The 12,363-nt window shown below is 34.4% G+C and overlaps 1 protein-coding gene across 1 annotated transcript in view; it reads left to right on the top strand.

Annotated features, from left to right (window-relative positions):
• The first annotated feature begins 1,638 nt into the window (after window positions 1-1,638).
• The window catches only part of LOC123627649 (ankyrin repeat domain-containing protein 26-like), a 35,734-nt gene continuing 25,009 nt past the window's right edge, over window positions 1,639-12,363 (top strand). Inside the window, exons 1-4 of the mRNA XM_045537322.1 lie at window positions 1,639-1,777; window positions 4,521-4,614; window positions 7,050-7,120; window positions 9,942-10,105. Of these exons, the coding sequence (XP_045393278.1) occupies window positions 1,688-1,777; window positions 4,521-4,614; window positions 7,050-7,120; window positions 9,942-10,105 (419 nt within the window). The 5' untranslated portion in view covers window positions 1,639-1,687. The remainder of the gene's footprint in view (window positions 1,778-4,520; window positions 4,615-7,049; window positions 7,121-9,941; window positions 10,106-12,363) is intronic.

A 12,363-nucleotide genomic window follows, 5' to 3' on the forward strand; every position in this document is an offset into this window, starting at 1 on the left:
GAGGTATTCTGATTTATCTTGTACCAATAATTTCTCCATATAATGGACACACCTATGTATACATCACATAAATGCAATCATAATTGATCATTGTTCTCTACAATAACCTACTTATTATCATAGAATTATAAAGAAGGGGCACCTGCCAACAGAGTATACACAGTCATCCCTGGAAGATGATTTTTTACCTTGAAAAATATCTCCAGCATTGGGGACATTTTATATTATTCTCAGGAAGCTTTATCAAGTTCAGTATTGATAGTTGTTATACTTTGCACATAAATGTGTGTTCATCTGTAAAACTGAGAAATCCTGTAGACTTGCTTTTGTAGTCCTCTCTCCACTCCTCATGTGAATATTGGGGCCTGATTGACAATTGTAGATGTGTTTGAAGATTTTTAAATCTTCAATTTGGGTAATCATAGCTTTATTTTCTTTATAATAGATGATATCCCCAATTTTTAACTACCTTCTTATATAATGTGAATACGAAATTACAGCTATGAGTATGTTGCTTACGTGGGAGTAAGAAAACCATGTGAAACTTAGTGGAGGATTTTATGTTTCTTTCTTACATGATGGTAGTACTTAGAAATACCTCATAATTCTGCATCACATAAGCATTTCTCCTCTACAGTTTAAAATTTTAAGATTAGTTTTAAAAATAATCTTGCAGCATCTTAAATTGGCATTTTAGAATTAAATTTTTTTATTCAATTTAACAGTGCATATTACCATAATATTCAAGAAATAAATACTTTCACATATTAATACTATTGTATCTCATATCATTCAAATATTAAAAGGTATAACTGAAAAATTGAATCATATTTTTTCCTCCTCTTGTATTCATTTTCAAAATTTCAGAGTTCTGTGTAGGTTTTCATTACTAACTTCTACCCAGTTTCGTATATCTAAGTACATTTTACAAATAGTCATCCTTTTTCTCACACTGCCCTGTCTAAAAACCCTTTAGGTCCTTTTCCAACACTTTGTCTGTCTTTCATAATATGGCCATATACCTTGGAGGCATTTCCTGTGCTTCCCAGGTAGAACTCACTGCTCTCTCCTTTGTACTCTTACTGTCAGCAGTGAATTATTCTTTTCTGTCTTTCTTTCATTTATCTGATTTCATATATCTCATACATTTCATGCATCTCAACCTCCTCTTGAATCTTATCAGTGTCTCCCAGGATAGTGCCTATGATTTGACAGACGCAGTAAATGTTTATTGTCTTACTGACTGAGTGAGTGAGTGAATAATAAGTGCAATGTTTTCTGAAGTTGGGATTTTTTTTTTAATAGGATGAAACAACGAAGCCAGTATCCGGACAAAAGGAAAATGGTATTGGTATTATTGAAAATGCTCCAAGAGAGCAAAAAAATATTGTCAATTTCATATGTGTGCACACAAATAACAGAAGTGGTGAGTTAGTGAATACCCTTGACAATGTTTGATCTTTAAATGCCATCATGAAAAAAACATTGAAAGTATGTAGACCCAAGTATATTATTCATTTCTTTTAAATATTTTTCTTGTGCTGTCTTTCTTTATACCATCTAATTTTTCTTCCTAAAACTGGTTCAACCTTGAAATTATTTTTGCTATTAATTTTATTTTATTGAAATAAAAATGAATGGTGATAGACTTGTATATGAATTTAAAATTTACATTAAAAATGTTCTCATGAATGTATCTGTGAATAACGTTTTAGACAAGATGTCTGCATTGGGACCTGGACAAAATGAAGATGCAGGATCACCTCGGGATTTGGAGGTACCGCCTATTGTTATTATTTTAAAATATAAGTATCAAATGATGTTAAAACCTAAAAGGAGATGTTTTGACTTTACATTCTCACCTCTGCATATGCCCATAAGAAATTATTTTCTTATATTTTCAGCTCATAATTAAAAAGGTGATTATTATTACATAGTACAACTCTGCTCATTTGTGGGATTCATTTAAGAAACTACTATAGTATAGTGCAAAAAAATAAGGCTTAGAACAGGAATCAGTTTGGGTTCCGATGTTATGTTTATCTACAATCTAAAGAATTATTCCAGGTCAACCTGTGGTCAAATGAATCATTAGATGTGTGAAAGTCCTAATGATATTCAGAGAGAAACCATCTGGACTATTGCATTTTCCAACTTGGAACATAAAAAGATAATATCCATAACTTGAAGGTGTTAGTGTAATTGGGTTGTCAGGTATAGATCTGCAAGCAACATTTCAGGAGAAGGAGAAAGGTATGGGAACAGTAAATATGTAGGACTGTAGTAACAGTTTGGTTTAGTGCTGTTTTAGTAAGTAGAATTCCTTTTTAAAAATAGAACACATTGGATATTTTTGTGGCACCCATGTTTGTACTAGTGTAAGTATAAAATAATGACACCGTACATTAAGGTGACAACTGTGGAAAGAGATGGGAAGGGTCTGATGATAGAAGAGCTGCTGCACGGTGGCACCAGCACTGAGTGGAAGACATGTTAGTGTCCTGGTACTGTCACTTACTAGCCATGGAATCTTGAAAGTAATGATTTATTCTATTCAGATATCAGGGACCTTCTTCGAAAACATGGTACTGACATCTATTCCTTAAGAATGTGTAATGAACCAATATGGTAAAAAATGTGAAAACATTTTGTAAACTGGAGAGTGTTTATACCAATGGAGGACCAAATGATTACACTGATATTCAGTGACTTAATAAAGCTTGCAAGTACTTTTTGCAAAACAGAAGGCAGTAGTGCTAAGAACAGAATGGAAGTTATAACAGGCATATGGATTCCTAATTTGGGTTATGTTAAGTTTGAGCAGAGTATTACTAAAGATGTCCTATAGGAATATAGTGATTTGATGCTTGAGACCTTCCTGAGGGGATTTTAAATGTTTCACCATTGATTAAATGTCTGTTATTGAGTGCCAACTACATACTGAGCAGTAAGACATTGAAAATACAAGATGAGGGACTATGCTATAGGAGTAGGAACAGAAAAATAAGTAAACAACAAAGACTTATAGATCACTATAAGTTCTGCATATTAATGAAACAAACGGTTTGTTTAGAAAATATTGAGGTAAGTTGTAGTTAGGATGGGGATGGAAGTGGGAGTAGAATTCTGTAGTCAGAGAAGATCTTTCTGAGGGTGGTGACATTTTAGCTGCTCACTTTCACATGACTAGAGAAGGAGCCAGCCATCCAAAAGTCTAGGAGAACATTCTGGATGGAGAGCTTAGTGGATCACATCTCTTCATTTTACCCTTAACTTCCCGGAATGACCAGGAAGTGGGATAACTACCATCCTACTCATTTTTCTTGTTATTAAGTATAGGAAAAAATGTGGAAATCAGTGTCCGGCACATTTCAGATGCTTCATGAATAAATATTCTTATTCTTCCCTATTTATTAAGGCTTGCTATTCTTTTTTTTTTTTTTTTTTTTGAGACAGAGTCTCACTCTGTTGCCCAGGCTAGAGTGAGTGCCGTGGCGTCAACCTAGCTCACAGCAACCTCAACTCCTGGGCTTAAGGGATCCTACTGCCTCAGCCTCCCGAGTAGCTGGGACTACAGGCATACGCCACCATGCCCGGCTAATTTTTTCTGTATATATTTTTAGTTGGCCTGATAATTTCTTTCTATTTTTAGTAGAGACGGGGTCTCACTCTTGCTGAGGCTGGTCTCGAGCTCCTAACCTCCTGCGATCCACCCGCCTCGGCCTCCCAGAGTGCTAGGATTACAGGCGTGAGCCACCACCCCCGGCCTTACTATTCTTTTTTGAAGTTTATTTTTCATTGTGAAAGATTTAGTTTGGTTATCTCTAATGTTTCCTTACTTTACTTTTTACATCTCTAACATTTGCTTGGTTTTATTGAAATATGACATAAAGAAATGTTTTTCTTACTACTTCATCAGTTTATTCAAACATTCATACTTTTAGTAAAAATTTTATTAAAATATATTAGGTATCTGCAAGCCCTTGTTTCCAAAATAGCACAGCTTGTTAAATGAGCTATTCATCCTGAACTTGACATATGCTGATGTTTCTTAGCATGCTAAGTATCTTATTTTAACACTAAAAATTTCTATAGCTAAAATTATGTTAAATATTTAATTACCTAATTATTACAGTAAGTGTATTAAATATATTTTTTAAATACTCTCTTATTTTTGGTGGGGATTGCAAAACACAGTTAGGTATTTTGAAGTTACTTCCTTGTTGAAATGTGCATACCCATTAATATTTTGTCTGTGAATATACTCCCTTTCTCATCCATTCTTGGTTTTCAGAGTCAATAGCCGTAAATAGATAAAAGGTAAGCTTGATCTAGATAACATATGTGAGGTTCCCTATTGAAATGTTTTTTGATTTTCAATACATGCTTCTCTTATTTTTAAATCTAATTGCTTTTAAAATAGGAAACTCAGATATTTTTAAGAATGTGATTATGAAATCTTGATGGAACTCATTGTTATTTTTTTAATTAAAACTCATTATTGATATTACTTTTTACAGAGTATCTCCCTGAATTTTCCACAGAATCATGGTGGTGATTTATGTGGGTCTGAAGTTAACAAACAAAAAAATACAGCCAATGGACAAGTAGAAGGTAAGAACCATATTTTATTAAAAGAAAGTCATTTAAAAGACTGTTTATTTAAAAACATGTGCACTGATAATATTCTACAATCCAAAAAATATCATCCAGCATCAAGAAGCAGGCATATGTAATCAAGGGTGTTCAACTAAAATAATTCTTCAGAAAAAGGAAGAGCAGAGTGTTAGAAAGGTGGGACCAATAGAAAGTGAGCTTCCAATACCACAGTGTGTCAGAGAAATATAGCAAACATTTCTCACTCTTCTTATCTCCCTCACTGTTGGGAAGGTATGAAGGATTGAGGCACATGAACCTGTAGAACTACATTTTCTGTCCTACAGAGGAATGGAAGCATATATAGTCAGCGATGCATGTGTATAATTCAGTGTGGTATGAAACGGTGTTACTTCATAGGATAGAATTATACAGTTCAAAATAAAAGCATTGGAAAGAAGAAGAGAGTAGGGTCAGTTATGGAGAGATCAGGGAAGGTAGAGGCTGATAAACAGCACATTTGAAACATTATGACTTGTAATGCAGTTTCAGTTTGGGTGACATGATAGGGAGGAACTGGAGGCTAGATTCCAAAAGGGTCAGTTCAGGTAGAGGAAGGTGGAAGCACACTCAGTGTAGACCAGAGCGTCTCCAACTTTCATCAGTCAGCTGGGGACCTTGTTAAAAATGCACACTCTGAGTCAGCAGGTCTGGGATTCCGTATTTCTAATAAGTTCTGACCTGATGCTGGTGCTGGTGGTCCTTGGGTATAGACTTCCTTTTAGAGAAATCTGGAAGAGGAGCCATTGGATAACAGTTTAGACATTACAGGATCGGGGAAAACATTTATTTATTTATTTATTTATTTATTTATTTATTTATTTATTTATTTATTTATTTATTTATGTCTGAGCATGTTTGTAGCCAGAGGGGAAGGAGCCAAGTGATGAGGAAGGAGAAATTAGAGATGTAAGATACTACTGCTAAATAAAGAGGAAAGATGTGGTGGGAATAATACATCAAAAAATGTAGAAGGGGTAGAATAAGGACCACAGATCTCCAGATGACTGTTGTGAAGGAAGAAGGATTGTGAGGGGGAAGGAGGGAAGAAAGAAAGAAGTTAGGAAGGTGATTTTGGAGTTGATGAGGAAACTTGGGAGGATTTCAGATGACTTCAGAATGTTCACACTCAAACAGAAGCTTAGATTGTTGCTGCTCTAAAGGTTACTGGAAGCAGGAGGGAGTGAACAATAGTAACTTAATTTTCCTCCCCATAGCTGTCAGCCATCAAATATACATGTTGTATTAATATTAGTTAATCAAATGAGATTAATTTAAATACAGACGCATCAGCTGCTTTTTTAACATAGCTGAATTTTTGGTAAGATAATTATTTCATAAAAGTCTTTTATTTTTTTTACAATTTTTTTTAATAAATCTTTTTTTTTAAATTTCGGCTCTTCATGGGGGTAGAAAAGCTCAGGTTATGTACATTGTCCGTGTCCCGCCCATCCCCCTGAGTCAGAGACTCAGGCGTGTCCATTCTCCAGACAGTGCGCCTGGCATTCACCATGTAGTCATACCTCCATCCCCTCCCCCCACATAAAAGTCTTTTAAAGACTACATGGTAACCAAACTAATTTTAGAAAGAAAGCAAATTATAAAGTTCATTCCTTAAATTCTAAAATTGTTATTTCAATATTGAAAACTTATTATGCATTTTTTCTTAGATGTGTTGTTGTGGCTTCTTGCATAAGTATATCAAGAAAGTTTAAGATGACTAATCCAGAGGATACAAGAAATGTAGGCATACGAGTAGCCCATATAACTAATATAAAAAATTAATATTTTCATTAACTAGCATTCTACCAATGAATCCAAGCTGATCAGAATACTTTTTCTGATGAGAGATGAATTATACTCTCAACTCAACTGCATTGCAACTGCGTACTTCCTAAATCATAGGATAAATTGAAGGACATGATAAATAATTATAGTATAATGGTACAGCTAATTCTGATGGCTTGTGTTAAGATATGCTGTAGCATTCTACCGTCAGCTTTGATGGCTATCCTCTCAGGGTCATGATTTTCTCCACTGATTAATGATCCCTTTTCCTCTCATTGATCAGCATGTTCACACAGATCTATGCCCACTTTTCTATTGAGTTGATAAAAATAGCTAATAGTTAATAGAATTTGTGAACGAATCTTTGAGATGTTGTATGCCGGGGACCAGGTGACATCTGGTGTCTCCCGAAGTGGTTTGTTGAAGGTTTTTTGTTTTTAATTAGAAGTATTTCTTCAAGAAATATTGTATCGCAGATTTAACTTCCTTTAAACTCTCAATTTATACAATAAAAATGTTATTTTCTATCTATTTCTATAAAGACTGCCTCTTACCTCACTCTTCTAAGTAGTCCATTTTAACTCAATGTGTGGATTTGTTAGCAGAAGAAGACCTAGAAGTGACATCGGAGGATGAGCAAGAAAGGCACGAAGAAAGTAAAAATAATCAGCCACAGGTATGTAAAGATTGAAATCTAAATTTCTGACTTAACATCATTTTTAAAATTTCAGCTTATTATGGGGGTACAAAAGTTTAGGTTATGTATATTGCCCATGCTCCAACATCATTTTTTTAATAATGCACCTGGACTAAGCTTTTAGAATAAATAGTTCATGATTTACTATTTTATAATTTTAAAGCATTTAAAATAGTTATAAAACTTAAAATATTCTTAGAATATCTAGTAACTTATAGCTAATATTTACCTTGGAATTCAGGCAAATGTATTTGAGAATTTTGTTTGCTCTTCCATTTTTATAACCTCCTTACATGATAAAGAGGGTGACATCAAATATTGAATTATAAGCAATAGAAATTATGAGCAATTTAACAGTGATGGCCAATGAGTTGGATTCATGTCAAAGGAGTAACCATTGCTAGTGGCTCAAAATTTTCAGTTTTATATTGTCAATCATTAATGCCATGGTTAAAGATTTATTCTGTCTTATGGTCTCTGATTGACTTCATAGTCTATGTCCAGGGGGAGAATGGGGTCATAAAGTCATCTCTACTGTCTGTTAAGAGAATCATACCTCTAAGAAGGGGACCTCTGGTGTTAGGGCACAAAGAACTTTCTAATTTGTTTTAATGTGGGAAATCATGAAATATTATTACATTTTAAAAGTCACTGTCATTAGCGGATGTTAGACTGTTAGTGGCCTCAGGAAAAGAATTTCCAGATGGATCACATAATACAAGCAAGAAGCTTTTTGTTGAATGAAGCAATGGTGCACTCTCTCAAGAGTAAGAGTGGGGAGGCTTGAAAAGAGCATCCGCTTCAGGAGGAAGTGAATTTTGGTGTTTTCAAGTCTTACTAATTGAGGGAAGGAATATTCGTAACTAACAGACTGACTTGTACTAAGAATTTTGGTAGTAATTCCTAAAATTGGGTTCACTCACATTTTAATACTTTATATGGTTGATTTTAGGGGTGGAGCAATTTTAAAACCACAATGTAAATAACATTACATTGGCCAAAGTTCATGTAAAATGACAGAGAGAATAATGACAAGCTAGCTGAAGCTGGTTCTTGCCTGTGGTGAACAGCCCCTCTAGTTAGCTCCTGCCTAAGGGTTATTTACTTTAACACCTGCACCCACTCTGCAAGCCCCCCCCCATCTGATCTCAGCCCCATCTCTGAAACTTCTCCTCTAAGGAAGACTGTATTAGAACTAGTCTTAAACAGATCGTCCATCTGGATTCATGACATTGTCATATTATGGCATACGATTTGAATTAAAATGTAAGAAATTGCTTTTCTTTCTAATGGGTGCGTTGATTTTGGCTCCTAGTAATTTAGTGTCACACTCCCCAGTTAGCAATCTTTAGAAAAAGCACTGAAGTGCTACTCTTTCTATTTTCTCTTCATCAATTACCTGATCCATTCTAATTTTCTAATTATAAAAAGCTCATATGTAAAATGGAGTTATCTAAAGATACAATTGTATGTAGAAATAGATTATGTCTGTTATCTAAATGATAGGAGTTCAGAGTAATGTTCTCATAATCACTATTCCTTAATCAACCTAAGTTTCTGTATCACCCCTCTTCCAAGTGGCATATGGACCGGGAAGCTCATTTATCCATATACCACATAATCTTCTGAACAAGAATAAATGTAAAATAAGTTAATAAAAGTATGTAATAAAGTCTAGGGTTTTTTCACCCTTTGGTATCTTAAAGAGGAGTTCATTTATTTGAACAATAAAATGAAAATGGAATGGGAAGGAAGCAGTGACTGAAAAGACATTAATATGTGTCTAACCTTGAGAATTGCAACGAATACACCCAGCCAAACGCATCTGTTTAAAGTGCTTTTATGTATGCAAGGTTTATCTGTTTGACTCAAACTGTTGGAACTTATAATTCCACCATGACCACTTTAAATATTGTTGACCAGAAATACACATACTTCCACATAGTTTTTAAAATCAGCAGTCTCAAATGTTTGTTGAATCAAACCTTTACATTATATTGCTAATAAGGTATAAGATTTAACATGTATGAATTCTATCATAGAAGTAGAAAAATCCTCAGCCAAAAATTTAGTATTTCACCCCAAAGTGGAAAGTGTGAGTTCTGTACATTGAGTTACTTATACTGTACATCCTCCAGCTATAAAATTTTATGGTTACTGAATGTGAAATTTCAGAAGCATCTCATTTTTCAGAACTCCACGCTAGCAACTCAGCAGTTGCACTCTGCTACTTGTGTTGTGGCAAACTTGGTTCATATATATTAGTGAGTACCTTCATTTTTTGATATCTCTGTATCCAAATGAAAAAAGAATGATAAAAGGCAGTGAGCAAAAGATTAACTTGCTACAGAAAAGGGAAAGCTTCCTTTCTGTTCCTGAAGCCTTACAGTGTTGCATCCTCTAAATCTGGCTATTGAATGTAAAATGCAGGCGGTAGGACAGAAGAAGACATGTTTTGTGTCTTTGTCTTTTCCTTTCTGTTTCTGGGGGTGGAAATTCCTATTAGCCAGAGAAGAGTGGAGGTGAATAACAGAAAAATTAAAAAAAAAGGGCCCTTGTAGAAATTTTAGAAAATTCTGTTTTTTTTTCAGTCAAACACAAATGAACTGCACTTTATAAAAATTTCAATAATACTATAATTATAACTATGTGTAATAATACAATTAAAGTAACCACAAAATATTTAATGATTAAAAATATGACAGTTAAGGTGAGTCAAGGGATAAAATCAATGAAAAGAGAAAAAATTATTTTTATTGACAAAGTAATAATTATTCTTACTATCAAACTTTCATTAAAGGTCAATGAAAGAGAGAAGCACAAAAGCAATAAAATGGCAGTATCAGAAAACCTATATGATGGTGCTGCTGATGACGGTGACGATGATGCATTACTTCCAGAAAGAAAGAGTAGGAAAACTGAAAGTGGGCAGTTTCCTAGGATGGAGAAAGAAGTGTGTGATAGGTAAGCCTGTAGCAATATTTAACAGTAGATAATTTTATTGTACAATACAGTTAATTCTAATTAGACCAATATTCATCATTAACAAATTTTATGCATTTCTTGGGTATATTCAACCTTACTTGGTGATCAGAGAAATGCACATTAACAATGAGATAACATATTTTTCAATCATACTGGCATTTTGTTAGAAAAAGATAAGCAGTGTTGGCAAATATGAGGAGAATGCATTCTCATACACTGTTGGTAAATGAAATTGGTAACTTCTTTCTGAAGTGCGATTTGGTAGCAAGTATCAACATTTCAGATATGTCACTCCTTTAACCTAACAAAAGCTTCAGATCTGGGACTAGATCCTACAGGAAAACATGACTTGTGTAAACACACATAAACACAAGTTAAGTATGTTTATTCTATGTTATACATAACATACACGAAACCAATATATACATAGATAGCATTTTCTTTTTTTTTTTTTTTTTTTGAGACAGAGTGTCGGTGTGTTGCCTGGGCTAGAGTGCTGTGGCGTTAGCCTAGCTCACAGCAACCTCAAACTCCTGGGCTCAAGCAATCCTCCTGCCTCAGCCTCCCGAGTAGCTGGGACTACAGGCATGCACCACCATGCCTGGCCAACTTTTATATATGTATTTTTAGCTGTCCATATAATTTTCTTTCTATTTTTAGTAGAGAGGGAGTCTCGCTCTTGCTCAGGCTGGTATCTATCTCCTGAGCTCAAACAATCCTCCTGCCTCGGCCTCCCAGAGTGCTAGGATTACAGGCATGAGCCACCATGCCTGGCAGATAGCATATGTTAAGGATACATGATATGTGTGTGTTAAGAATATTTATACAAGTGCGTTAAGTATATACATGTATATGTATGTTAAAGATAGTTACTGTAACATCATCATATCAAAAACTTAGAGAAAGTCTAAATACCATTCAATAAGGAAATAGTTACATCGTCATATCCATATCATAATGTCATATGCAACCATTGAAACAATGAGGTTGGATCTATAGTGTACTGATTATTTCACAGTTGACAGATATTTAAAACGTTTAGTTTCATGACATATCTTAAGCAAATTGTGTTAGAATTCTTGTAATATCTGCTGAGGTTCAAAAGGAAGCCACGTGCTACACTGCAGCTCTACCTTGTTCGCAAGAAAACTGCTAGTTATTCAGTTGTTGGCTTTTTGTTCTCAATGTGTGAATGCTGACCTATTGGACCGTCACATTAATCCAGATATTGCCAAAGGATTGCATATCTATATTCCGTATAAACATTTCCATATTTTGGGTAAAACTTACTAAAATACATCAAAGGATCTTTAATCTACTAACCAGGTATTGGCCAACTCTTTCTGTAGAAAGCCAGATAGTAAATGATTTAGGCTTTGTGAACCACAGGGTCTCTGTTGTTGTAGTCCACAAACTGTCATAGACAGTAAGTGAATTGACATTGTAGTGTCCCAGTTAAACTTTACTTACAGACAGTAGGCTTGACTTGGCCCCAAGGCCCCTAATTTGCCGACCCTTGTGCCAAAACCAAGGTGCTCCTAAAGCAGTGAATTTTGTTTTTAAAGATACCCTAACTGCATGCCATTAACCTTTTTTTTAAAAAAGATAACATGTGTCAGTATGCATCCCACCATATTTTCAACAGTGACTTCACATTACGTAACTTACAAAAATTCAGTTTAAAAATGAGATTATTTTCTGCATTTTCTCCTTTTATTCCTGTCGTTGAATCAATATTTTAGTAGGGATGATTGCTTTGTATATTTGATGAGTGTAAAATATCTTGTAGTTGGATCATTTTTCTAAAGGCAAAAATACTGCTCTTGAACATTTTCGTCTTTCTGTGGTCTTTTTTTATAAGTATGAGCAAAATGATAATCAGCTTATATAATTGAGTAATGTTCAAGGTGTCTTGTATTTCTATAATTATTGCGAATCCATTACTTAGTACCTTGGTCTGGCATTCTTAAAATGCCATATGTATATAATTTTGCAACCTATAAAGTGTGAAAATATACTATATAATTATTGTATAGTGATTGAAATATATAGCTAAACAAGAAGAACATTGGAGCATCCATGATCAGGCCACTTAGGTATGATGGTATTGAAAAAACTGTCTCTGCTCATGGACTTGAATTTCTTTTCCATTCATTCTTGAACTCATTCCAGCAATTTTCACCTGCACCACTACTGCAAAGTTGGTTTTCTCAAAGTTCCCACTGATTTTCACTTTA

The sequence above is a fragment of the Lemur catta genome, chromosome 26 (assembly GCF_020740605.2).
Source record: "Lemur catta isolate mLemCat1 chromosome 26, mLemCat1.pri, whole genome shotgun sequence".
Taxonomy (NCBI): domain Eukaryota; kingdom Metazoa; phylum Chordata; class Mammalia; order Primates; family Lemuridae; genus Lemur; species Lemur catta.